Source organism: Aspergillus oryzae, chromosome 8 (assembly GCF_000184455.2).
Source record: "Aspergillus oryzae RIB40 DNA, chromosome 8".
NCBI lineage: Eukaryota > Fungi > Ascomycota > Eurotiomycetes > Eurotiales > Aspergillaceae > Aspergillus > Aspergillus oryzae.
This window is the reverse complement of record NC_036442.1, coordinates 1,355,299-1,383,016: the sequence shown is the minus strand read 5'-3', so window position 1 is coordinate 1,383,016 and position 27,718 is coordinate 1,355,299. Positions and strand designations below refer to the sequence as shown.

The 27,718-nt window shown below is 45.1% G+C and overlaps 7 protein-coding genes across 7 annotated transcripts; 5 read left to right on the top strand and 2 right to left on the bottom strand.

Annotated features, from left to right (window-relative positions):
* Positions 1 to 620: 620 nt before the first annotated feature.
* On the top strand, positions 621 to 2,033 carry AO090010000772 (ditrans,polycis-polyprenyl diphosphate synthase; the record flags this gene model as incomplete). Its single annotated transcript, XM_023233495.1, has 3 exons — positions 621 to 653; positions 1,024 to 1,378; positions 1,444 to 2,033. The coding sequence occupies 3 exons, from the start codon at positions 621 to 623 to the stop codon at positions 2,031 to 2,033; spliced, it is 978 nt and encodes a 325-aa protein (XP_023094326.1).
* Positions 2,034 to 4,951: 2,918 nt separating this feature from the next.
* Positions 4,952 to 7,199, top strand: AO090010000773 (ELMO/CED-12 family protein; the record flags this gene model as incomplete). Its single annotated transcript, XM_001827671.1, has 3 exons — positions 4,952 to 5,215; positions 5,298 to 6,666; positions 6,736 to 7,199. 3 exons carry the CDS (start codon positions 4,952 to 4,954, stop codon positions 7,197 to 7,199), a joined length of 2,097 nt encoding a protein of 698 aa, XP_001827723.1.
* Positions 7,200 to 7,803: 604 nt separating this feature from the next.
* Positions 7,804 to 10,422, top strand: AO090010000774 (putative cell cycle checkpoint protein Rad17; the record flags this gene model as incomplete). Its single annotated transcript, XM_001827672.3, has 2 exons — positions 7,804 to 8,544; positions 8,632 to 10,422. 2 exons carry the CDS (start codon positions 7,804 to 7,806, stop codon positions 10,420 to 10,422), a joined length of 2,532 nt encoding a protein of 843 aa, XP_001827724.3.
* Positions 10,423 to 10,890: 468 nt separating this feature from the next.
* On the top strand, positions 10,891 to 12,380 carry AO090010000775 (putative UPD-GlcNAc transporter (Mnn2-2); the record flags this gene model as incomplete). The annotated part of the gene is made up of 2 exons (XM_023233494.1): positions 10,891 to 11,078; positions 11,258 to 12,380. The coding sequence occupies 2 exons, from the start codon at positions 10,891 to 10,893 to the stop codon at positions 12,378 to 12,380; spliced, it is 1,311 nt and encodes a 436-aa protein (XP_023094327.1).
* A 420-nt stretch (positions 12,381 to 12,800) lies between these two features.
* Positions 12,801 to 15,317, bottom strand: AO090010000776 (dynamin-related GTPase DNM1; the record flags this gene model as incomplete). Its single annotated transcript, XM_001827674.1, has 3 exons — positions 12,801 to 13,109; positions 13,169 to 15,160; positions 15,219 to 15,317. The coding sequence occupies 3 exons, from the start codon at positions 15,315 to 15,317 to the stop codon at positions 12,801 to 12,803; spliced, it is 2,400 nt and encodes a 799-aa protein (XP_001827726.1).
* Positions 15,318 to 16,537: 1,220 nt separating this feature from the next.
* Positions 16,538 to 19,144, bottom strand: AO090010000777 (putative actin binding protein; the record flags this gene model as incomplete). The annotated part of the gene is made up of 4 exons (XM_001827675.3): positions 16,538 to 16,624; positions 16,733 to 18,622; positions 18,701 to 18,888; positions 18,943 to 19,144. The coding sequence occupies 4 exons, from the start codon at positions 19,142 to 19,144 to the stop codon at positions 16,538 to 16,540; spliced, it is 2,367 nt and encodes a 788-aa protein (XP_001827727.1).
* Positions 19,145 to 19,307: 163 nt separating this feature from the next.
* AO090010000778 (AMP deaminase) lies at positions 19,308 to 23,506 on the top strand (the record flags this gene model as incomplete). The annotated part of the gene is made up of 4 exons (XM_023233493.1): positions 19,308 to 19,385; positions 20,359 to 21,792; positions 21,849 to 22,969; positions 23,035 to 23,506. 4 exons carry the CDS (start codon positions 19,308 to 19,310, stop codon positions 23,504 to 23,506), a joined length of 3,105 nt encoding a protein of 1,034 aa, XP_023094328.1.
* Between the last annotated feature and the right edge of the window lie 4,212 nt (positions 23,507 to 27,718).

Below are 27,718 nucleotides of genomic sequence, written 5' to 3'. Positions count from 1 at the left end.
CACTTCTAGGGAATGCAGGATAATAGCTTACTACGGAGTCGTATTAGTATGGAGTGCCGAGCAGTTCGATTGCGTAATTGTGTTTCCCTTCCGTATAGTACACCATAATAACAGGGGAGGCCTGCGTGTGACAAACGGATCTGACTCCTCAAGTGTACGCACTGAGATCTATGTAGCCAGACTGTCTGGTAGAATGATATGGCCGGTGTAAGTCTCAAGAGGTTTGTAAACTCAGGCTCAGCTGTAAGAAGGTTTCAACTATCTAGAGGACACATTACCACTAGTAAGTAGTACAGTGCCTACTACAGGTACATACTATATGTTCGTGTAGTACTCCGTAATTTGTACATGTATATACAATCACGTAACGTATGTATGTAACGTATCTAATAACATACATACAGTATGCTCCATACGTACTACATCATCTTTCCCAGGGATATCAAGAGAGACAGATGGCTCTAATACATGAATGCCACTAATGTCCATCTGCAATGGTTGGTTTGCATATGTTTACGACCACTGGATTGTCACTGTGGCAATGCACTGTAGGTCCGTACATATGTACATACGCCTTACGTATTTTAAGTGGATTATACTCCGTAGATGGGAGTGGAAATATGGACGAGCAAATCCACTTCGTTGTCCAATTAGTAGGTCAGGCTCTATGGTTGCCTGGACCTGTAATGCTAAAATAAACGTAGTCATCTACGATGTCTTTGGTGATGCTTTGCGCAAAGAGATACTTAGAAAGACAAGGTCGCACTTTGGTACCTTCCTACCTGCTCACACTGACCACTTTCAGATTTTCGGCACCACTAATTGATCCAACAAACACCTGGCCATTTCATCTCAGCTCCTTCTCGAGCACTCACACTCAAAACCATGGTATCACAACGGGATAAAGAGCTGCTCAGAGATGATGTTCGTGCCCGGGGAACAAAACTTAGTGCTGCTGATCGTGAGAGCCTTTTGAAACCATACCTACCAGATCCCTCGGAGCTTCCACTTCGGCCACCGCAGCGGCGCAGAAAAACATCGCCCAGGAAGACACCTATCCGGACTTTCCTGAAGTCGCAACTGCACCAGCTGACCTACACTCTCATTCACATTTTCTTTGGTATTGTCGTTCGCCTCGTCCAGAGCTATCATGCCGTCGTAGATAGGGTGTTTGCCATCGTCTATTATCACCACCGCACCCCCGAATTGATCAGAAAGGATGTGAAGAATTTGGATCGTTTGCCGGAGCACTTGAGTGTTATATTGTCACTGCGGCAAGAGGAGGATTCTTTAACGATTTTAATGGATGAAGTGGCAGAACTTGCTGCGTGGAGCGTCAGTGCTGGGATCCCTGTGTTAAGCGTTTATGAGAAGAGTGGTGTGTCTGCCCTCTACAGGTCAAAACAGTGCGAAATAATCCTCCTAACGAATCATTATGCCTAGGGGTCCTAAAATCATGCATTCCCACACTGCACCGCATCGTTACAAACAAGCTCTCTGCGTATTACGGCTCTCCTTCCCAACAACCAACGTTGCGTCTTTTTGCCCCTCACCACCCTGTGTATCAACCACAGGACAGCCACTCAACTGAGAAAACCAATACTGATTCTCTGACTGTGCTTCTATTGTCGGCTACCGATGGCCGAGAAACGTTTGTGGACTTGACTAAGACGCTCGCTGAGATGTCCCAGAATGGAAAACTATCGCCAGAAGATATCACAATGGAATTGGTTGATGCAGAAATTAGCGAGATCACGACACAGCCGTCTCAGACAGCGTTACCGACTGCCGCTGGGAACAAAACAATATCTATCCCGGACGTTTCCGTAAAGCCAGAACCTGATTTACTATTAGTATTCAGGCCCTTCTTGAAATTAGATGGCTATCCACCCTGGCATATTCGACTTACGGAGATGTATTGTACAGGTGACAAGAGCAACAGCATAACAGGCTATGGGGAGGCTGTCGAATACCAGGGCTTTCTTAGGGGTTTATGGCATTATGCAGGGGCTCAAATGAGGTTCGGGCGTTGAGCCCTCTCTCCCTCCTGGCTTTCGTTACTTCCATGCTCACCTCTTTCCCGTTGTTGGAAGGACCTGAATCGAGGCTTCGTATTAAGCGTCAGATTGTTTCTTGATGAGTGACTTTGGGAAGATGGTCCTAGAATAATGTACTACACCTACATTTCCCGCAGGCCACATACATTTTCGGTGTAAGATAACACGCACATCACAAATTGACTGAATTCCCATGATAGGTAAAGTGTCCGGCCGTGCCTATATAATTTGCTTTTCGTCGACTTTTTGAACGACTATGCTGTAGAGTAGGTTACTCCTTCCCATGTATGCGTCCCTTATTCGGCGTACTTCATTACATACCTTTGCCTTTGTGTAGATGTTTCCAGTATTTGGATGAGATTAGCAAGCCCAGACTTCGCTGTTTTGCCTCGGAAAGTAATGATGTTCTATTGGCTAATTCTGTAATGGCTTACAGGAGTAGTGTTAGGCTTGTTTACTAGTTCACTCTATGCAGTGCTTCGGTAGATGCGCCTCTGATGAAGTATTAATAAAAATGTAACTCTTATACTGTAGAATGATCCAGGACTGTGGACATTCATTATGTATATACAGCATCTTTGCGACAGTCCACATATATCTCCATTAACTCTGATATTAGCCGCTGTAGGGGGCCTACTATGTATATCATTCTGAACTGGTTATTCTAAGTGGAGTACCTCAAATCATCGGTGCTGTGAATAACAAAGGGATGACTTAATCAATTGCTTAGTATGATCAATAAATCGAGGCACTCTGCCATGTCAATTCGTCTCGTTGTCAAGCCGATTAGCTCAATCGCTTATGAGCTGAAAGTTACAGATCAGCATCAAGGTCCAAATGGAGCGAACCCCGAGCTTACTCACATTATCTCCCAAATGTAACTTGATGACCGGGTGCTGCTTGTCTCTGCTGGCCTAGAGGATGGACCTGCCAGTGTGATAAATGATCACGTACACAGTCCAAGCATCGGACCACTTCTATTCCTGTTTCTGTCACTCCTTCCACCGCACAGCACGAGCATATCTTCCTCGGCTGTCTGATATGTGACTTATTCTTGCTTGTGTCGTCTTGTAACCGGGTCGTAGTATCTTTAAACAGCTGGCTCTCCCCGAGCAGATATATGGAGCCACTGCAATTAACCGCATCGCAATAGCGGAGACAAATATAGCAGCTACGCTCGCCGCACAAATCACAGTCGGCATATGCATCAAGTACTTCTTTGGTGGTTGGCCTTCTGTGGCAGATATGACATGGTCGTAAACATGAAGCAGATGCACAAGTACTATGTTGCGAGTGAGGACTCGGAACAAGGGTTCTAGGAGATACAGGAGGGGACGAGACATTAGAGGATCCGGAGGTATAGATATTTGGTGATAGCATCTTCACCTGCGCTATGCTTGACTCTGGCGGCTGCGTGAGGCCATCCGACCAGGGATCTGTACTTTGCGGATGGATATACGGCTGTTGAAGAGCTCGTCGTTTTCGAGGAATGCATCGCTGGCGAGCGGAGAGCTCTATGTTATCACCGGACAGGTTTGGACAGTCCAAGCAAAATGGGGCGCTTGACGTATGAAGCGTTGTCGGAATAAACTTGGTGCTGTAAGATATATCCTTCAGATTAGTTGATTTCCCAGTCAATCGGCTCAAGTAAAACCCTCGTTGTCGTATTCTCTCCCTTTTTTATCTTCTTTAGCTGTGCCCCCAGGTGCAATTGTCCTACTTACGTATTAGGTATAATAATAGCGTCTGACAAAGTGGGGTCCCTTTTTCGCTTCTTCAGTTGCAAATTTAAAATAGATATGTTGTCTTGCTCAGACATGATACCGGGCATGGTGGAATGGGGAGCTGTTGTCGAGAAACATGTGGATATGTCCATCGCCTGGGGAAAGGGCTAGAGCTGCAAACAGGGAAATAAGAAAAGCATTCCCGTGCGAGCGGAGAGAATTAGGTAAATTGAATGAAACGAATTCGTTGCCTTTTTTTAAGTCAACATAACGTAGTGCGCTAACCAGCCATAAGTAACAGATGTAGCTCGAGAAGAGGTAAGGATAATATAAAACACACTTCTGGGGCTTAAGCTTGGCGTCAGGTACAGGTAAAAGATCCGCTGTGTTTCAGCTCTAGGCCGGTAGTTGTATGTATAGTAATAAGGTAGAGTAGTACTCCATACGTAGTTTATTACGACTACTCCATCAAATATTGAACAGATAACAATGTTACATTATATATACATGTACCCACTAGTACATACGTAAACAATTTGTGTAAAGTTTATTACAGCACCTCCTTTGGTAAGGGACGTACGAAATTTTGGTAAAGGGAGTACATGAGCAGACCAGTAGGTATGGAAGTGCTACTACGTGCCTTTCTTGTAGTGTACTCCGTAAGGGTGGAAGTCCCACTGAACTACTCAGAAGCAATGAATAATTCAGTGACTGGGTTATTTACCTGCTTTCACGCGGTTAACCTTCCTAATAGGTACTCCATACAGTTCAACAAGTACTTCCTTAGTACATAGTGATAGAACTCAGACTAAATACACGACCATTCATCATCCATTTTAAGTGGGTCCTACTATGTTCTGGGTACCTCTTAAATTAGTCTAGTTACTTGTACTCCTTACCAGTCATCTTACCTTGTTCTTGGCTCGATTAACGAATCCCTGAGTTGGGAGTCGCTCCTCTTATCCATCAGCCCTTTTGAATTTCACCCTAAGGAGTGTGTATGCCGTTGATATTACCGAGCATATGGCTGTCGCCTTCCACGATCAATGTCACTTGCCTTCTTAAGAAATAACTCTCGTGACGCAGAAGCGGCTTTTTGACTCGCCTTGTCTCTAAAACCTAGTGACACTGTTGGGACCATTGACAAGAAAGAGTCGTGGCATCATCGCGATGGAGAACAATATTTCCGAACTAGTTGAGAGGTTAGGGAGCGACGAAGACGCGGTACGAAAAATGGCAGTCTTTAAACTTCAGAGTAGCATTGGCGACCCATCGTTTGCCGATATTTTTATTGCAGAAGGAGGCCTAACTCGACTACGCTATCTGAGTTTACATGCCAGTGGAAACACGCTGGCCTATAGCCTGACAAGTCTTGCCAGACTACTCGAAGTGGACAAAGGCTGGGAGTTTGTCGATCAAGAAGTAGTTGAAAGAGTATGTCGTGGGATTGGCGCGCATTAATCAAGGTTCTGTATCAGTCAACACCCATGCTGATAAATGACCCTGGCCCTTTTAGATCGTCGAACTTATAGTAACGCATCCTTTGGTCAACATTCTGCGTGGTGCAATGTCTATCCTGGTTTCCATTGTATCACACCCTCATACAGGTAGTCGCTTGTCGCAGAATGGGACATTCGGCTTTCGTGCTTTGAAACCGGCCATCGCTCTCTATCCGCAGTTTTTGGAAATGCTTGTTAGCAGGCTCTCATCGGCTGACCATGCGCTTTGCGCCAACGCGCTTCAACTTATAAATTCGCTTATGCGTGACTCAATCACGAACGACTCCGAGTTGGAATGGCCCAAGTTCATCCAAAAACTACAGGATCTAGGTGTTATTCGAGCAGTTTATGCCCTCATGCAAGGTAGCGCATTACAGGATCATGCGCATCCTCTGATCGAATTCCAATCTTTAACCAAAGTCCTTCTGAGGAAATGGAGAGACGTCGCGCTAGATTTGGAAAAGCCAGAACATAGACGAGCACTTAAAGGAATACATTTGGCCAGTAACAGCGAACGGGATCTAGAAAAGGAAGCCGAGAGTGGCAATGAGGCCCGACGTTCAAAAAGGCACAACCCGGAAAAATGGCGCCGGCTGGGGTTCGAGTCGGAGAGCCCTACCGTGCAATTCGAAACCATGGGTTTTCTGGGAATGATGGATCTGGCAGATTATATCAGGAACTACCAAGATGAATTCCAAAAATTGCTTCTAGAGCAGTCGACGAAGCCGGCGCAAAAGCGGTGTCCCATAGCGCGTGCTTCCTTGTCTGTCACACAGATCCTCTACGAGCATTTTGAAGTTGATAAGTCAGAGATGGAAGATGCGAAAAGTTACTTGATATTGGAGTCTCGCGTTAACTTTGACAAGATATTCAAACCTTTACTGCTACATTGGACCCGCCTACATGTCGCAGGCCTACATGCCTTTTTCCGATTATGGAAGGTCACTGGCGCGGAAGTGGAAGATTATGAGAAAATTGTGGAACTTGTTCGTATCCTTGTCGAATCAGTTGTTGGGGGAGCACCACGAACAAAAGATGTACAAGATGTGGAGGACGACCTAGCAGAATTTGAATATTCTCGGCTCCGGGAGCTACAGATGGAACTCCTGGAGCTTACCTATGAAGATGTTTGGGGGCAACATTTGCGACAGGTGCGCGAAGAGCTACACCATGAAGCCCTACAGTTTGTCAAGGAGCAGAGAATCAGATGTCTGTTGAAAGGTGCTTGGTTTCCTAACGACGGCAGTTCCAAGGCGGATATGGTGGCTTCCGGGGATCCCAGCTGGAAATTTGTCCAGCTGTCACATAACCGAAGGATTTTGCATTTTGGACATTTCCATAGCGTAAAAACACAGTGCCCAGAGCTTGACGCACTTCCAGAGAAGCGTAAGAATGCTTCCTTCCCTTTACCTGCCCCATGTCATTGCTGTGCTAATCATCTGTACTCTATATTAGTCGACCTCTCAATTGTATCTTCGGTAGTTTCCAATGTTTCAGCGACCTCCGATGACTCCTCGTCATCGACGGTCAAGAGTGTGTCGCATCACTTCTCTGCTACCAAGATCACTATTCATGGCCATGCTCAGTCTAGGTCGTCCACAGATGAGTCAGGAAAGATCGAGGATCATGCACGCTCAACCAGCAAAGCAACTCACAGGGAAGCAGTTCTATTGACTCTGCGGCCACAATCTCCAAGTATTGCGTCCGAGTGGCTTGACGGCTTGCTTATGCTTCTAAACCAACAGCCTATCACGGCAGAGACAAGCAAATTGGTAAATTTAGTCAGCGACTATGGGCTCAAAATCCGGTTATTGAATGTTAGGTTCGATGATGGAGTATTTGCAGGTGAACCTCCAAATGTTCCATCACGGGAAGACCTGGATGATGATTATTATTATGATGTTTTTGGGGGGGCTTAGGATACTTTTCACAATTTTCTTCTTTTTTTTTCTTTTGTTTTGTTTTCTCATCATTTACCGGCCATGGAACTATAGCAGCGAGTTTTCAACAACAGTTGAACGCTTGTTCACGCGCTGTTATCAACCAGCTTGGCTTTTGACACTGATTAATATATACCCTGTCTGTTTTCTTCTCCATCTTGCCCACTCTCTGCTTTCTTTCCTTTCTTTCCTACCCCCTGAACTAGATCATCTAAACGCCTAACCCTGAACTGTTATCTCACCTAGTATATAATTGTATTCGCTGTACCTTAATCCCAGTAAGCTCCTACTGGACGACAACGACATAGTACATACCAAGTAGTATGTACACGCATACATCAATACTTACCTTCTTGGCTTGTTGAGACGAGGTACGGTACCGTACGTAACCTATTATATAATACCGTTACCTGACACATAACTAGGGAACAGGACATCCTTTGTTCTAATCCTTCAACCCAACGCTAAGGTTGAAGGGCTTGCTCTTTGCTTTCATTGAAGGGACAAGCATACCAGGTTCATTTGGTGTCTTTGCAAAGAGCTCTCCTACAATGATTCCTATATATGTTCATATCTCCCAATGATGGCTGATCGCCCCAGCAAACGTCAGCGAATATTGGTCATTCAACCGTCAGCTCAGGACGCTGAACTTGGGACGGAGAATAAACAGAGACCTACTTGCATATCTTCCAGAAGGGCCAAAGCTGATCCTGGAGCTCTTTCAACTAACTCTTCACAACCCGAAACGAGACGTATCCCGTCGGGTCCAAATCGAACTTACTCCAGTCTCCGAGTCCACCCTTCCTCTCCACCCTCCGATAAAGGGACGCGCACGACACCAGCATCGTCCCTCCATAAATTCTTTGGGCCTGCAATTATTGAACAAAGATGGCCCTCCCGAAATCTCGAGGCGACATGTCTTCCCACAAAGGAAGCAATGGAAGGGATAAATGGCAACGAGGAGGACAACGACGATATAATAGATGATGATTATGATTCCTACGATGAGCTATTTACTCAACATCTTGCCAACGAAGAGGCAGTGCGAAATACGACTAAAGACCAAACGCCTTGGCAAGTGCAGTCACCCAAGGGAAGGACCAGTGTTGCGCGTAAATCTGCCGACCCACGCAAACGCTTCGTCCTACCATTGGTCTCTGATCATGAAAATAACGACTCATCACCAATCCATTCTCAGGCCCATAAGCTGCCTTGGGCACAGCAGTATTCCCCTACCAATCTAGATGAGTTAGTGGTTCATAAGAGAAAGGTCTCAGATGTGCAAAGCTGGCTTCGCAACGCCTTTGCAGGAACTGGGGAACATGTAAGTATTCACCCTCTGCCGTTTATGTACTTCTGATCCAGAGTTGTTTTTGCATCCACGTTAGAGTTTATGTCTTGACGATAACAGAAACTACTTGTCCTCCGAGGTCCTGCGGGGAGCGGTAAAACGACCACAATAAACATATTGTCCCAGACGCTAGGGTTTGATATACTCGAGTGGAAGAACCCCCCGGTCTCAGAGTTCGCTACAAAAGCATATGTATCTGTTGCTGCTCAATTTGAAGAATTCCTAGGCCGCGGTGATCAGTTTAGAAAGCTTGATTTAGACGAGCTCACTGAATTCCCACAGGACTCCAATCGCTACCATCGCCAGCGCATCATTCTGATTGAAGAGTTCCCAACTCTCTTGCACCGAGGCTCTTCTAGTTTGGCTGCATTCAGGCTATCTTTACAGCGGTATCTTGCTATGGAAAATACATTGCCCTCTCACGGACTTAATCGAAGCGGGGTCAAGGCCCAAGCCAGCTCTTCTCCTGTTGTGATAATCGTATCAGAAACCCATCTCACATCAGGTTCCTCATCGGAAAGTTTAACAGTCCATCGGCTACTCGGACCGGTACTTTTCAATCACCCCGGCACAACCATTGTTGATTTCAACAGTATCGCTCCAACTTTTATGTATAAAGCCATGAAATTGATTTTGGAAAAGGAAGCTCGCCATTCCAGGCGCAATAAGGATCCAGGCCCTGCCATATTGCAAAGTATTTCTAGATCAGGGGATATTCGAAGTGCAGTCGCCTCCCTAGAATTTCTCTGCCTTGATGTTGGGCGTTGGGGAATTCCTGCTACAAGGGCAAAGAAATCTTCTCGCAATAACGTAATCCTTACATCCGCGGAGAAGGAGACACTGAAGCTAGTAACCCAAAGGGAGGCTAGCCTAGGAATATTTCATGCTGTCGGGAAGGTCGTATACAACAAGCGAGACGATACGGGTGTCGCAACCGAAGGCCCTATACTACCATCGCCTCCAGAGTATATGCGGCATCATGACAGGCCGAAAGTGTCACAGGTCCCTGTTAATGAGCTCGTGGAAGAGACAGGAACTGATACACAAACTTTCATTAGTGCCCTGCATGAAAATTACGTACCATCTTGCGATGGTCCGTCGTTCGTGGATTGTGTCGATGCATGTATAGTCGCTCTATCAGACAGTGATATGTTATGTATCGACCATAAAAGTTCATACGGGAGTCGTACGAATAGAAGCAATGCCGGTGTCGATGTCATGCGGCAGGAAGACATAAGTTACCAAGTTGCGGCTCGTGGTTTACTGTTTGCTCTCCCTTACCCAGTGAAAAGACGTATAGCGACATCAACTGGTGAAGATCGATCGAGCGATACCCATAAAATGCTCTTTCCGAGCACGTTGCGACTGATGCAGGAAGCCGAGGAGATTGGAGGCCTTACGAATGTCTGGGTTAAAAAGCTGCTGAATTCATACCGCGGGACATCGGCAGGCCCGGATCCTGGCTTGTCCGCGTCGTCGTTTACAAGATGCAAGTCAGGTCGCGTAGAAGATTACCGCAATGATCCAGGGGGAATTGTGACCATGATACCCCGCCAAGATCTCGTGCTGTACCACCTACCATATCTTACAAAGATTTATCGCGGTGAGGCCGAGATTGCCCAGCTTCGGAGGATTACTGGATTTCATGGATCCGGGTGCCCAAACAATTGCCTGGGAAATAACCCTGATGTAAACCGTTCAGGTTTGGCTTCTGCCAGCCACGGTACCTCTCAAATGCTATACTCAACAGATCTCAAAAGCAACACTTTTGGGCCTCAGCTGCCACCAAACTACGAGCAAGAGGGGGAGAAGCTTATCTTGAGCGATGATGATATTGTTGATGATTTGTGACATCTTTCGTTGCAGTAGCTGATCCTGAGTTCTTAGTTTAATGCAGGCATCAAGCCGAAGCTTTCGCTAGTTATATCTCATGAGTCATGATAGTTGATTGCCATAGAGGAGGCGAGCCAGTTAAGGAAAAGAGCCTGATAAGGTAAGGCTAGCCGCTATACATATGTGCATATGTACCAGGAATCGTCCGTAATGTATAGAGTACTGTTGTGACTGATGACTAATCAGTGTCAGATATAGCTAGTCAACAAGGAGGAATTAACTAGTAGTCAGAGAGTAATTTCCACCAGGCTCATTGACTTGATCAGCTGTGATCATCTGTTCCTTCAAACAGTGCTTCATGTGTTCTTTAACTAAAATCCAGAGACGTTTCAACTTCGCTATTGCGCTAAACCGACCCGTCCATCCTCTTTTGCAAGCCAAGGCTCTCCTTTCTATGACGTTCATATAGTCGCTCATCAAGAAAAGATGTCCAAACAACATGCCGGAACCTTAGAGATTGATGATCATCTGACTGAGCGTGACGAACCAAAGGAGCCACATGCGAGCCTAGGTAGCATAACCACTGCAGCGGCTTATACTGTCCTTCCCGGCTGGACAACTATAGTTTTGATGATCTCGCTGATTTTCGGTGGTTGTTGTGCCAATGTAGGTGGGTAGTACTTGATGAATTGCCTCTCTTTCTGACAGTTGAATTACAGGTCTTTGCCCTGGAAGCCATCATCAAGTAAGTCGTGTGTGCAAATTAAGTACCAAGAAGCGATAACTGATGTCGCGACACAGGGAGCAACCGAGCTCAGGTAATTGTTATCTCTCGCTTCGATCCCAAAAATAGTTTTTTTTCGTCTTCTTCTCTAATGTTCGCACCGCAAGGACCCCTCATAACATTTGCACAGTTCATCGTGACTGCACTGTTAACATCTCCAAGCTTCCTGTCTCTGTCGGCGGGCCCTCAGTCACTGTTTCTTAGTCGGCGTGTAATCCCTCTAAGATCATGGCTGGTATACACAGCTTTCTTTGTGACCGTCAACCTTCTAAACAATTGGGCTTTTGCGTACAAGATCTCTGTCCCATTACACATTATCTTGAGATCCGGGGGCCCCGTGGCGTCCATGATCGTTGGGTATGCATTCAATGCTAAGAGGTACTCACACGGACAAATCCTCGCGGTAGCTATGCTTACCATAGGCGTCATCGCTGCAGCGTTAGCTGATGCTCGTACGAAAGGTCAATCCATAAGCGTTGGGTATCATCAAAATGATTCCACTATGGCTAGTACATTCATTGGGTTCAGTATCCTTGCCCTAGCAATGGCACTCTCGGCTTTCCAAGGAATTTTCGCGGACCGGCTCTATGAGTCTTATGGCAGAAACCATTGGAAGGAGGCCCTCTTTTATTCGCATACACTCTCTTTGCCCCTCTTCCTACCAACCTACTCGCACCTTTTGGCTCAGTGGCGGGCGTTGTTGTCTTCACCGTCGTTACTCTCTGGAATTTCTGCTATCGCTGCAAGAAAAGGGTCTGTCTCAAGTTCTCCCCTACTACTCGGCACCGGCTTAGCTACTGCCTCAAAAACGGCCTTTGTGAAATCAGTGCCTATGCCAATCATCAATACAACCTCTCACCTGCTGGCAGAGCTTGAGCGCTTCAAGTCTTTCCAATTCGTGTTGGCTTGTATTCCAATACAGGGATTCTATCTTCTAATGAACGCACTTACACAATACCTGTGTATTCGTGGGGTGCATCTTCTCTCTGCGAAATCATCCTCACTGACAGTAACTATTGTGCTCAACGTTCGAAAGCTCATATCGCTGTTGCTATCCATCTACCTGTTTGGAAATGATCTTGCGCCTGGTGTGCTTGTGGGTGCTCTATTCGTGTTCGTGGGGGGTGCTTTGTATGGTTTCGAGGGTGCACGATTGAGGAAGACATATAAACCATCTAACAAGAAAGATTGACATATTTGCGTGGCTTCAATATGTCGGGGCTAGACTTTGCGTGTTTTCTTCCGAGGACGTTATAGACCTCTACGTCCATCCCGGTTCATTATTGTGCTTGCATTGATAAAATCTATGTCCGTGGCTACGATTCACTATCATTTCTTTTTCTACAGCTCATTCTATATACACTTCACGGGTGTCAGTTAGACTAGACCCCAAATGCAGAGCTTTCATCATAAGAACATTAAAAGTCGGTTGATATTGATACAGCTTACTTTGATACAAAGTTCAATCAATATTCAAGTGAGAATTCTAGCATAAAATATAAAATATACAGCTGCAGCTAGCGCTACAGAAGGGCTTCGACCTATTGTCCTCTACTGCACAAAAATCATCAAGGGATTACTGGCCACCCACCAGACGTGAATTTTGAACAGACTACAGGACCTCGCCTACGATTTTCGCGGCCTCCTTGTAGGTTTCTAGAAGTCTTTCGCACTTCTCCCTCTCCGCCTTAATCCCATCATCCTCGTAAAGAAGCTCCCCAAAAAGATCTTCCTTATAAAGTTCGCTGACAAGCCTATTTTGCACAACATCTTTACTATGATTGACAAGAAGGTGCATGATAGCCTTGGGAACCTGGTCAGCAATAGTTTCCCGAACAATATCGAAGTAGGAAGATATCAAGCGGCGAATCAACTCCGTCTCCAACAGCTCACGGTCGGAGAGAGTCGGTTCGGTATTTTCCTGTGCATTGTATGAGCCTCTAGTGTAACCCAACAAAATTCGAACTAATCACGACTTACAAGAGAGCTGATCTCGCCAATATATTCCGGAACAGGTACATAGTCATCGGGCGGCATCACTGGAGAGCGCACCTCCGTCCGCCGAATACTTTGGGTGGTACTGACTTCGTTGGTGTGGTTGGAAGGTCTGCTTTGGCTCGAAGGTTGAGGAAGCGATGGGGATGGCTGGGCGCCATCCTTGCCAAAAAAGTAATTCAGGAAAGAATCACGTGTGGTGTTTGTGCCACCGAACATGGCATGTGGATTTTGATGTGCACCGTTCAAAGTTGCCGCGATACCACTTTCTTGGAGCTTTCCAATATTAGGGGGCATGTTTCTTGTGCCTTTTGCAGACTGACTCCTGATAGGGATGTTCTGAGCCTTTTGCTCTAGTGCTTGCTCCTCCTCATCCTCGGGGGAGAGACTTGTACTTCCGTTAATTCCGCCAAGTTCTCTCTGTCGTCGCTTCTCACGCTTCCTTCTATCTTCTGCTAATGCAGACTTCCTTTCTTGCTCCTGTTTATTCTGAATGATGGAAGACATCGCGGCCGCCGCACCGAGAAAGTTCGGATGATTTGTATTTATATAGGCTCTTTGTATGGAAATCAGCGACTCCACATATGCTGAACAAGGCCCCAAGCGCTCACGAAGGAGGTCGGATACTACCTCAATAAGCTTTGCTTGTAGGCGTGGAAAGCGTAGGAGTTCTTGTGATCCGCAAGTATGGCAAATTTTTATAAGTTCCTCGTACACAAGCTCTACACATCTCTGACTAGGAGCTTCCAACATCTTGATCTGAGGTTTCACGAGCAAATCGAAAGCAAGTTCAGGGACAAAGAGACTCGGACGAGGGCCAGTTGAGTTTCGAATTGCTGTTCTGATATCTGACACTGTCAGGTTGTGTGTAGGGTCAATTGTTTCAAGAGAATTGCCGAAAACGGAGTTGAATATATAATAGATTCTGGCACCACCGCAAAGCTCCTTGGTTGAGATTTCAGATGAAGTTCCGTCAATGGAAGATATAAAAGAGGAGGCAAAACGTGTCATTAGTTGCAGGATCAATGAACCACGATGTTCCTTGCCACTGAACTGTTTATTGCCATAGCTAGCAAGCTCCTGTTGTGTTTGACCCATGAGGGTATTCAAACGGGCTTTGATATCAGGGAGTCGATCTCTAATGTGAGACATCAAAGTCGTATTCAGTGTTTTTGCCAAAAACTGTGTTCCACAACGATTTGCCATGTTACGGTAGGCAGGGTGATGCCGGAAGAAATCAACTTCTGCCTGTAAAGCATCAGATAAGGATTTCCCTGATTGAATGTCTTGTTGGGATCTGTTGACAACGCCAATGAACCCCAGCTTCAGAGGATAGACACGTCCCGAAAGAATATCCATAGCATTCGTGCCGTGGTCCATGAGATCTAACTTTGTCAGAACGCCGATTGTTCTGCGCCCCATAGGATCTACCTGGCGAGCAAGCTTCAGGGCTTCAGAGTTCACCAAGTCGACATTTGCCGGAGATACCGCCAGGACAAGGCTGTTGGGCTTTGCTATATATTCCAAAATTAGCGCTCGAGTCTGCTTCTCTATGTCAGACGGTTGATCGCCAATGGGCACTTTGGTTAACCCTGGTAAGTCAACCATGGTGAGATTAAGAACATGAGGCGAAAATATCTTAAGATTGATGGGTTGCCTATTGATTCCCTTATTGCTTCCGGCTATCCTTGCGGTCTCGGCTTCAATTTCTTGTTTCACCAGGGCGAAGTCCTCAAATTTCCGACCAGGGAGGTGATGAAATTCCGCCCATTCATGCTGTCCAGCCACACTGGCGGCAGTGTGAGGAACGTGGATCTCATCGGTGTCAGGTTTGTCATGGCGTTCGCTGGGTATGTTTATAAGCTGCAGTATTAAAGGGCGCCTCGTAACTATGCCGCTTCCTCTCGGCAAGAAATCTCTACCGACAATATTCTCAAGCACGGACGACTTCCCTGACGACTGAGAGCCTACCACAACCTTCGAAATAAAATCAGCGCCGGCTATCAATCTAGGTTGTAAGCCAAACGGAACTTACTATTTGCGGCAAGTCAAGAGAATCATTCCCAATTGTATTGAAAACAAGGTCTTGCAACTTGTTGACGGTTACAAGCAAGTCTTCGCTAAGTGACGCCATCTCTATTTCTTTTTTCCCCTCTAGTTTGTCTTTTGTTCGTCTGTTTCTCTTGACTCCTTGGCTTTGTCTCTTCTTGTTATTCTTCGAAAGAGTTCAATTGGATATACCTTTCTGTTGTCCAACTGTCACAAAGTGTTTCACGAAAGTGCCACACAGAGATTGTACGCCAAGTACAGCTTTGAACTTGCCAACTAGCACTAACAAGCAGGAAGCCACGGCTATTGATCTTGGCCGCAAGAGTCTGATGCGAATTGCTTGCTTCAGTGTTGTCGTGGGTGGCTGGTCCTAGGATACACCACAAAGTGGAGCTCGCCCTTTCCTTCTTTCTTCTGCTTCTGCGGATAGGATGTAAATGCAAATTACACTTTATGGTCATGTGACATCGGGATTTGCGGTGGCTGTACGCTCCATAACATGTCAACATTCGTCACGTGGTTGTTTTTTGTTGGTACCTATCATCAATATGGAAGGTGACAAGTACGGAGTATTGGTATACCATTGGTCGTTTCCTCCCGTGAAACGACTCCTGAACATTTCTGTTCGCCAGTACGGAGTACAAAATACCTTAGTACCAATACTTGTCGCCTCTATGGGCATAGAGCTTCCAATGACTCAGGAATTAGTACGAACACAGTAAATTAACTTGAACAATTCAACTATTACGTTAAAGAGTACTAATGGATATTCTTCCATCATATACTCTTCACTATATGGGTGTCATCCATAATCTATTAACCCTATTAATCCTCAACTATATAGTCACGTAATAGGAGGGGCACATGGATACGAGCTCCTACTATAATGATGAAAAGCAATCACTGATAAGATAGCCTACTTATGTAGGAATACTGCCATTGTCCAATTGGCAGAGTCTTGGTTCGCGTATGGAGTCCAGAAAAGTTCACTAGAACAATACCATAAATGAATCGCTTCTCTTAGTGCTCCTATAGCAAGTTTAAGACAATTGCTATCATGACGCAACAAACTAAAGTCTTTCATATGCCGCTGAAGGCCCGTGTCCTATCTACGAAGGCAGCACCAAGGGGAAATACTCCTTTCTCATTTCTTTCCTTTTCTTGCTGATATGAATGTGACAAAGTATGTTCAGCCAAAAAGCCTAAAGGTTTAGCAAATAAAGTTGGCAGCCAAAGATAGGAAGCAGAACGCGTTAGACTTCCAGGCCATCGAAACCCTGTCTTTGTGGAAGACACCACCTTGGATCACTTTCGAAGTTCTACATAATTTGCTGGGAAGAGGCCTTCTTTATTGTGATATTTACCAAACCACCAGTCATCGTCGGGGAATTCCTACATGCCATTAGCAGTTAGCCATAGAAGTTTTCCGAACACTTCATACGTCGATATGAACGTGGGAAAGACAGAAAATCGAAAGGGTGCGGGGAGGGAAAAACTTACGATATGAGTGATCTCAGCTCCCTCCGGAAAACTAAGCTCGTTGTCTTCCGCGGCTTCATAATCATACAACGCTGTAGCAGTGGGTCCATTAGCTGAGCTCGAGGCTAAAGGCGCCACTATTTCCGCATGAGGCTCTTGAATGTTTGTGTCCAAATTGTGCTCATGCAAGTCCGGCGAGGTAGAATTCTGCGGCTTGTCTTCCAGTAGCTCAACATAGTTACTCGGGAAGAGACCCCTCTCACCACGAGCGTTTGAACCCAACCACCAGTCCTTGTCAACCATTTCAATCTCCGTCACATATTCACCTTCCCTGAGCTCAATCTCATTGTCTTCCGCTCTTTCATAATCGTACTGCACCACGGCTTGAATGCCGTTGGTCTGGAGGTTGCTCCCAACTGTAGCCTCTGCCGTTGCCCGGGCGACATCTTGCGTGTCATCTGCAAGGTCTGCATCTTTCGGCACCGTCTGACGAAGACTTTCCGTGGGCAAAACAGCGGGTGGCGAGCGCTGGTCATCATGAATATCTGTGGCACCACGTCCAACAGGCATGGCAACACGGATAGGCGATGCTTCCCGTACTGGAGGGGTTGGAGTAGGGGACCGAGGCTGCTCAGGAGGGCTCGGAGCCACTTGGTGAGCTTCGGGCTCCTGGCTAGCTTCTGGTTGCACAGGTCCCGTTGGTAAGCCGGGCAGAGGTACAGAACGTCCTGTATCCCACGGCTCATCGGACCTAGCCTCGGGAGCCGAGTCATCAAGTGACTTGTCCGCAAATTGGTCTCGAAGAGCACTGACACTTTGGGGGACTTGAGGCTCTGTTGCCGTGGCATCGTTTGCAGTAGGGTCCGTAGCCTGGTGAGATGTATTGCTGCCGAGAGACTTTCCAGTGTGTGTGGTCTGAACAGGGGTCCACGTTCTACCGCTGTATGAGCTCTTCCACTCGGCTCTGCCGCTGTGCTGTGTTTGAAGCGAGGGCTCCTCGTGCCCCAATGGTGGTACATCAGATGCAGTAGCTTGTCCCCGTTCCTTCGCTTTTCTCTCTGCCCAAAGTTGTGCGGGAGTCTTTCCTCCCTCATCTGCAAAAGTTCTGCTTGCGCTACCGACGGGCGCAACTGCTGAAGTTGGTTTTGGCATGGATCCACTAGGCAGAGGAGGTTTGGTCCCAACGAACGACTGGTTCGCTCCGAACTTATTCGCGACCTTTGGCTTCGGTAGACTTGTTAAACGCTCGGAGTGTCCTGGATTTGTGTAGTTTCCGGATTCCGCTTGCCTCTCGGCGTTATTTGGTGCAGCTAATTTGCTATCGTCTGCCATCAACTCGCTGGGTTTTTGAGCCCTGGCTCGAATAGCAGCAATATCAATCTTGCCAACTGGTTCGTATGCTCCCTTCACTGGTTCCGGCCGGTCATCCTTCATTTCGCCTGCCTCACGTGCCTGCCTCCTTATGGCAGCAATGTCTACTTTGCCCACTGGTTGATAGCCGCCCTTGACAACGTCGCTATGATCTTCGGTGGTATGTTGAACCTGCATGTTTGCTACATGTGGCTTTCCTGATCTAAGGGCCTGTATGTTAACCCTGGTTGGTTGGTAGGCCGGCTGCACCTTTTCAAGTTCTGTCCTGGTGACTGGAGGGGCATCTGGGCCCCAGCCATCATTGTCCGTATCTTTCTGGAGAGGTTTCTGGGGAGCAGCTGGTGTGGCATTCGAGCTGATACCATCGGTCCGCGATGGTGTGAAAACTGGCTTGGATGAGATTGGCGGCTTTGTAGGAGCGGCGGCCGGCTGTCCAGCTCCTGCAGAGTATTTAGCACCGGATGCGTCCCCAACTTTCCGTATAATTCCTTCTGCAGTCAAGTCCCCGTCCGCACGTGCAGTGATTTGAACATGGTAACCCTAGCAGCGTAAGGTCAGCAGCATAGTCTATGATGGGATAAGTGCTCTAGGAGACGTGTGCGACTAAAGGTCACTAACATGTAACAATTTTGAGACCGCAGATAGGTGACTAGTAAAATAACCCTTCGTCCGTTCGGGAACGCCCTCCCCACACCATGCAATAAGCACACTCTTGGGAAGTCCAGTATTTGGGTCGGTGACCTTAACAAAGGCGAATTGCATCTTTCCTTCGGAGAATTCGTCAATAAGATCGGCAAGTTCACCATCTTAAACATATTCAGTCAGCCCGAGTGTTCCTCGTTATTGAGCGTTTGACTGACCTCCGGTGCTCTGGACCTTTAGAACGCTCTCCTTGCTGCCCGTGTCTTGCTGAAAAGCACTAACAAGCGGTGCTGAAACTGAAAACACTGCCCATTGTCCATATGTAGGCGAAGAAGAGTTTGTGGGTGGGGAAGAGTTGACAACAGCTTGATAGCTCTTTACTATTGAAGGCCCATTGGATGAAAGGTTAAGGGATGCCATTTTCAGAAAGATTCCACAAGGCACAACAATAGCCAAGAAAAGTGACAGTGTTGGTGAAACTTTACAAACTGCAGAATGTGATCAGGAGCTGCACAAGTTAGTCCTAGGTTTTTGTCATGAACAGCGTGGATTAGAGCATACTTGGGCCGGACCAAACACAGAAATGCCTACCGTGTCACCTTCTCCTGGAACGACGTATGCGGGATATAGAAAGGCGGAGAAGAAAGTAACTGTCACTTTTGTGCGTTGTGATTGGCGACTATGCTCGCATGTATTCCACCTTATGTAGGGTGATGTAGAATGTGTGAATGATAAGAGACTCTGACTATGGGATGATTTGATCTCTGCCTAATGAGTATCTAGCTGAAGGTGGGCGTTTCGGTCTGTTGTACGGGGCAAAGTTACAGGGTACGTCACACCACTAGCTACTAGTAGTAAGGATCGGAGTACTCCCTCATACGTACACAGAGAGTCACGGACGGTACCGTGTACTAAGATGCGACCTGACATCCAGGAATAGTTCCTTATTATATTTAGTAGTGTACTACTAGTACTAGATACTATATATAGTACGGAGTAGTAAGTTAGTAAATGCTAATGCCGCCCGGGGACCATCCATGTCCACAATATGTATCTAGGAAAAAAGTAAAGTACATGCGTGCCAAGACCTCTGTAGCAAGTACTAGTAATTGTTGAGTTCGAGGCTGGTAATCAAATCTATCACCTGAATGATAAATTGACAGTCTAGACTCACTCTTTATCACATCTTTTCAGGTGAGTGTTACCACATATGTTTTCTCATACTCTCCGTACATTGGGTTTTATTTTTGATTTCAATAATCTTAAACAGTTTCTAACTGCATATGGTCTTTTTCTCTCTCTCTTTCGCTATCCCTTATTTCTTCACGTTTTTATTTTCTCCTCTATGATAAATGGGAATCAAGACGATTGGACTATTCACAAGTCTACTATCAAATGCGCCTAATACTTATGCCCAATAGAACGTTTTCCTCTTCTTGGTTTTTTCTTTTTACTAACATCCATAACAAACCGTGCAGTGTGTAGTAAACGCAAGGAGTTTGATTAGTAGAGTTTTGCGGTGAGTATTTTGGGCGGAGAGATTACCGACTGATTGAAATCATTCCAACAGCAGCAACACAACAACATCTGCACAAGTGTGACGAACTCTGGATAGTCTTATGGCTTCGTCACAGCTCAGCATGACTCCTAGGCTTGATGCCAATGTTAACGCTGCTGAAACCTCATCGGAAGACGAGGCTTCCCTGCATTCCCACAGTGGGAATCCGCAGGCACGCGTAGGTGACACTACAGCCAATGAATCTAGTTTTGCCGCGTCGACAAAAACATCCGGTGACATTCTACCAAGGGATAGACTGCTCAAAACTCCTACCTACGATTATGCGTATGAAAAATCAATGAGCCATGCGGAAGCAAAACTTTTCTATCAGCATCATCAATTCGCCTCACGGAGTGCCGACAGTGAGCCTACCCTGAACCCAGTACCTGCAAATCACAATGCAGCCGTCACACAGACAGAGGGTACGCCAAGCTATACACCCACCGTGATGGAACACAATAGCTCCGAAGACTACACAGTCAGCACCGTGTGCCAAAATGATACATTTTCAAAGTTTCAGCCCGCTGCAAACCCCACTTCGCTGCTTGGTCGTGACTCGCACTTCATTCAAGAGTACCAGTCCAATGGTTCCGCTGTAAACGATACTCATGGTACTCTCGGGTTGCATGCAATGCCATCCAGAGTCCAGGACCAATTGGGTCAAACTGCATTTGGGGCAGGTAATGACCATTCTGCTGGTGATGTGTTGGGTACCGCCCAAGGCATATTGAATACTACTCCGGGCGACGATGCTGTTACATCAGAATTGAACGTAATTTGTCGCAAAATACTAAGATTACTCGATCGGCGATCCGAATACATCCAGCTATCATTGCAAGGTGCTGGAGATAACCCTAAGGATCATTCCGACTGGAAAGTATACCCTGCGCCGCCAGAACCAGCATGGGAAGGTGACAATGAAACTGGAAAATTTAACGACACCTCCCGACCCGACCAGAAGAAAAGGAAGATGGGTCAAGATATCGGAGAAGATTTTGACATGGCCGAGTGCCTACCTCTTCCCGAGGCATCAGACTGGGTTTTCAAGCTCGATGGGAATAGTGTGTATCAAGTGTACGAAACTTATGACACCGCCTGTCCTAATGAACCTGTTGTTCAAATTCCTTCCCTGAGAGATTTCTACATGGATCTCGACGCGGTCATAGATGTATCAACGGACGGGCCCGCAAAGAGCTTCGCGTTTAAACGCCTTTCTTACCTGGAGGGAAAGTTTCAGCTTTATACTCTGCTAAATGAATATCAAGAAATAGCCGACAGCAAGAAAGTACCTCACAGAGATTTTTACAATGTTCGAAAAGTCGACACACATGTGCATCACTCTGCATGTATGAATCAGAAGCACCTCCTTCGTTTCATCAAAAGCAAGATGAAAAAGTCACCTGATGAAGTCGTGTTATTCAGGGATGGCAAACATTTGACGTTGAAGGAGGTTTTTGAGAGTATCAATCTTACAGCTTACGATTTAAGTATCGATACGCTCGACATGCACGTATGTAGGAAACAACCCAATGTTATATTCCTGGTTTGCAACTAACAGTTTTAAAGGCGCACACAGATTCTTTCCACAGGTTTGACAAGTTTAACCTCAAATATAATCCTGTCGGCGAATCTCGACTGCGAGAAATATTCCTGAAGACAGACAATTATATCAAAGGGCGTTATCTAGCAGAGATAACAAAGGAGGTCATCTCGGACTTGGAATCCAGCAAATACCAAATGGTAGAATGGCGTATCTCAATTTACGGCAGGTCTATCCAGGAATGGGATAAACTTGCAGCCTGGGTAGTTGACAATAAGTTATTCTCCCCTAATGTTCGCTGGCTTGTCCAAATACCCCGACTTTATGACGTGTACAAGTCGAGCGGCATGATGGAAAACTTTGAGCAGGTCATCACCAACGTCTTCCAGCCGCTATTTGAAGTGACAAAGGATCCTAATAGCCATCCAAAACTTCATTTATTCTTGCAGCGTGTAGTCGGTTTTGACAGTGTCGACGACGAGAGCAAAGCAGAGCGACGACTGTATAGGAAATATCCTATTCCAAGAGAATGGAATACGAAACAAAATCCACCATACAGCTATTGGATATACTTCATGTTTGCAAACATCGCATCCCTGAATATCTGGCGCAAACGGCGAGGATTCAACACGTTTGTCCTAAGGCCGCACTGTGGCGAAGCTGGTGACCCTGATCATCTTGCGGTTGGGTTCCTCTGCTGCCACAGCATCAGCCATGGGATCCTGCTTCGGAAAGTCCCTTTACTGCAGTATTTATTCTACCTTGATCAAATTGGGATTGCCATGTCGCCTCTCAGCAACAATGCTCTGTTTCTGACGTATGACAAAAATCCATTTGCCAATTTTTTCAGGCGAGGCTTGAATGTGTCGTTATCTACTGACGATCCATTACAATTTGCGTTCACCAAGGAGCCCTTGATTGAAGAATACTCGGTTGCGGCACAAATCTATAAGTTTAGCGCGGTTGATATGTGTGAGCTGGCGAAACACTCAGTCTTACAAAGTGGTTTCGAGCTCGCCTTAAAGCAAAGATGGCTTGGCACAAACTGTTCAGCGGCAGGAGTCTCGGGAAACAATGTTGCAAAAAGCAATGTTCCAGACATTCGAGAGAGATTTAGGCATGAAACCTTGTTAGGAGAGCTGGCACTGTAAGGATTCCTAGCTCAGTTGTCTGGCACGTGTGAAGACATCCAGAGTAACTAATAATCTACAGGATTGGAAGATATGTTGACAGTCTGAGTACATATTCAAAAGCACTACCCCTCAGAGGCCAGTTGCATCCTAGCGTGACCACGGAAAATGAGAACAATCCAAGCCATCGTAAGCCCCATTACGCACCGTCAACTAGTGGTCTATTTCACTCACCAGCAATGATAGCTTTGCGGAAGGAGGCTCAGGCTACAGCATTTCTGCAGACTTCTAATACGGTGAATCCTCCCAAATATTTACAAAATCAGTCTGAGACCAACGCCGCTGGAGAGGCTTGCTTCCCAAGTTCCACTCCCCCGGGTCCCAAATCTAGCGAGGATACTGGACCCGAAACGTTACCAGAACAAAAGATATTCCCTGGTATTGTGCACGAAAGGGCTCAGCGGGGTAGTATGTTGACTCGGGCATTGGCTGAAGATGACAAGGATACGAAAGACGGGGGTAAAGATGTCAAAAATTGCCCAAGTCCATCATGAGGCAGCCTTAGTACAGGGCGATGCCATGCATAGTACTCCGTTTTACCTGGGCCACGGTCCTATAGGTTATGTCGTGGTTCATGACAGGCAATAGTTGCCACACCCATACATCACTGGCCTTTCGTTCACTATTTGGGGCAACTCAGTAGATCAGAGAATAGTGTTAATCTTTTCCCGTGGGCACGTTGTAGTTGGAAGTTCTTGTGTTCTACAGCCAAGTTTTGGGCTCTCCGTAGGCTGAGATTAATATCGGAGGCACTAGAGGAGACAATATAGGTGCAAGGATACCCTGTGCACCATTTCCAAAAGGAAAATTTGCTCATTGATGCCTGCCCCCTCCCTCTTCCCCAAGCGATATTCAATGAAACCCCGGCCCTCAGCCGAGAAGCCTAGTGTATGCCTTTCCAGCAAACGTCTCACCCCGCCCAACTACCTCTTCTCTCGCGTACACCCCATGTCCCATGACTGCTGTTGTCTTCAGCCGTAATAGGTTGCTGCCTAGCCCACTCACGTATGTACGAGCGAAGAGCCAGCCAACGCATACAAACATCGCTAACGGAAGTTCCTGTCCTATTGTTTCCGGCGACGCTAACATAACCCCTGGCATCTGTGTTCATATCATCTCGCCTGAGATCTGGTACGGGAACGCCAGACACTCTACTCAGTTCATAGTCATAATAACGAGCAACACAAGGATAGCCTAGAGATAAGTAGTTATAAATCTGAGTGACGAACCCATCCTGAAATTGGGGTTCAGTATCACCATCAGAGCTGCCCCGCTCCTTCTCATCGGGTAGTTCTAGCTTCTTTTGGGGCTTGAGATGAGCTTTGTCTTCAGATGTAGTCATTCCGTTCGGCCACACCCAGCCCTCTCCTTTGACTTGAGAAACCGAAGCTAATGTACTGCAGGAAAGAGAGTCCTTGGGGGTCCAGCAATGCTTGTCACGTTGGCATGTTCCCATCCACAGACCGTCTCTGCCACAGTGATCATTTCGATGAGGAGCCGCGTGCCAAAGGCTGGGAAAGTTGTGAATGCCGTTATTGCACTCAGCCAAATGGCTGTTCTCACAGAAAGTTGTCTTGGGCGACGAGCTCTGGGGGAATATAAGGTCATCACCTAACATCGGTGGGCTTTTGGCATGTCTTTGTTGGCCTAACTTGCGATCTCTTTCCTGGCTTTTATCAGGATTTATATGGTTGTCTGGTTGACCGCAGGCCATTAGTTTTGAAGGAGCAACCGATGAAAGATGCAAACCCTGTGTGCCAGCCATGGCACGGTCTCGCATTTCTGCTTCCTCTTTGTGTTGCCGCATATACTCGAGCTCCCACGACAAATCCGCAGATGACCCACGTCGGTACCTTGTTAGAACATCATCTGCTTCAGGTATCGCTGGCTCACCTTGGCTGGAACAATCCTCTTCTCTGTCAATGGCAAAGTGATCTACCGGCTGATAGACTTGTTCATTAGGGAAAGCTGCTAGGGCTTGCTCTCTTAACTGCTTTTCCGCCGAGCGGGCAGCTAGGGACAGTAAATAGCTTGAAAAAAGCTCGTCGCAACTTTCCCTGCGATCTTCTTCCACTTTCGGCCGTATCACTGATTGTCGGGAGGAGGCAGATGGCGACACGGGCAATGATAAATCCGACACTTCAGATGCTTCACTACCACTAGAGGGGATCACGGGGAGATCAGGAACTCTAAAAGAATGCCGTCTTGTCTCCTGACGCTGCCGAAGCCTGGAGTATGAAAATCGAGACTCATGCGCCAAGTGACCCTCAGCATGTACCGGTGTGTCCCCGATAAGACTTCTACGTCTTAAATTCTCAGTTTCAGGCTCCAATCGGTATGTATCGTGGGGTGCATGTGGGCTCGAGTCGCGGCGAAATGAGCGGCTGGCCGTTTCCATTAGCTGAGGCACAAATTTTCTCGGGCGCAGTTGTGGATTGTCTGCGTTGGAGAACAGCTCATTCTGTTTACCACTTAGACGGCTTTGTCGCAGCAATCCTCGCGATTCTGTTGCATGTTTCTCCCCAGTATGCCGCCTCTCTAGATAAATATTAGATGGTAGGCGAGTTGGTGAGTTGCCATCAACCTCCGATGCAGTGCTAGCTGGTAGTTTTATATTTAGCAGAGATTTGGTGGATGTCGCAGGGCGGGTTGAGTGAGACTCAGTGTTTTCTTTGCCCCCTTCTGCAGTGTTAAGGTCATCTCGTTCGTGTAGCAACTTCCTCCCCACGTGTGATATTGGCTGATGTGTCTCGGATTTGCGTGTAGTAGTTTCAATGGGTTCAGGTAAAAATCTCCTAACCCGTTTGGATGGCTCGGTAGTGTGATATGACATATTGCTAGTTAAACTGTCCCCTCGTCACTTCCCCCTTCTTCCAGATAGGTATATTATTTATTCTAGGCATTTCCTCGAATAAATATGGTGGCACATGAATTCTTCGTTTATTGTACCTACCTTTTCGCCTAATTATTCCCTGATTTAAGCCCGACTTATTGCCACCATCTCAGGATGTAATACGTTGAAAGAAAAGAGTAGTTGGATAGGTAATAGTAGCAATACCACCGTATTGGGGGCAAGAGGAAGAGTGGGGGATTATAATACTTGTATGATCGCGGGTGTGCATTTATCTTGGATTAGGAAGAGAAAGCCTAAGATAGCGATACTAGATGGACACGGAAAGATAACTTGTTATATGTTTTCTTAACACTGTGAGCAGGAGGATGGGCGAGTATCTATCATGTGGTTATCAGGTTATCTACGTAGTTACAACTCACATCCCATGTGAAACGGGCGGGGCTAATGCTACTTCCTGGATTGCCCACTACTGCGGGCACTACTTGAAAGTAATCAGACAACAACCCCTCCATATTGAGGATCAAGATACATCTGGATATTTGAACCTGTTATAATACAATCTTCAACTGGAAGCCTTGAGCCGATTCTCTATATTCTGATTATATCCAATTATATAGATTTTTCTATCCTATTATCGAAATCGGCGATACTTAGTATTACCTAGTGATATAGACCTAAAACCAAAGAGATAAAATTAATAGATAATTAGATCTAATTCTCTCTATTTAAATGGCTGGGGTCCCAGTTCCTGGGGGGGTCAGAAATTACTAATTAGTGGCTCGGGGTCAGAATAGATCTAAGACAGTCAGAGATTTACCTGTCAGGGTGCGGCTTTAGACAGGCAGGCTAATTAAAGTTAATATATAGATAGACTACAAATCAAGCTATATATAGATGGATAAATAAAATATAGTTTAAAAAATTATAATAAAATTATAATTAGATAGATGGATATATAATTATAGATAAATAAAGACTATAAATTTCTTATCTAAAGATAAAATTCTTAAATCTTTAATAATTCCATAGATAAAGATCTTTTATACTAGCCTAAATTATATAATTATAAAGAAAAAGTCTTTATTTTAATAAAGAATTTTTAAATAATTATATATCTTTTTAATAGTATAATTAAAATTTTAAAGCTTTTCTAAAAAAAATAATATTTTTAATATTTATAATATTTTAAATCTATTAATAGATTTTAATTTTTTTAAGTAACAATTTAAATCATATTTTTATAAATAATTTTATAAATCTAGTATATTAAAATTATAATATATTTAAAATAGATATAAAAGTATATATTTTAAATAAATTATATAGCTAATATAAAATTAATATATAAAATTATTAATATTATATTTTTAAAATCTATTTTTTTAGAATATTAATATTCTATTTTCTTTTTTCTTTTTTATAAATATAGTGATATACTTAATTTTATATATAAATAAATTTATTATAAATTAAAATTTAAATAAATATAAAATTAAACTATTAATTAATATAAAAATATATTTAATAATTAATTTTTATATGTTAAAATATTTTATATAATTAATATTAATATAATTAAAATTTTTATTAAAATATATAAAAAGATTATTATTAATATTAATAAATTTAAAAAAAATTCTATTATTATAATAGTAATTATTTTAGATAACTAGATCCTATATAAATAAGTCACTAATAGACTACTAGCTTATATAATATATAAATATATTTATATTAGAATTATATAGAGAATTTTAATTTTTAAGTAATTTATTCTATTATATTAGATAAAGAAATTTCTATATAATTTTAAATAATTTTAAGTTTTTTAATACTATATTCATTAAAATCT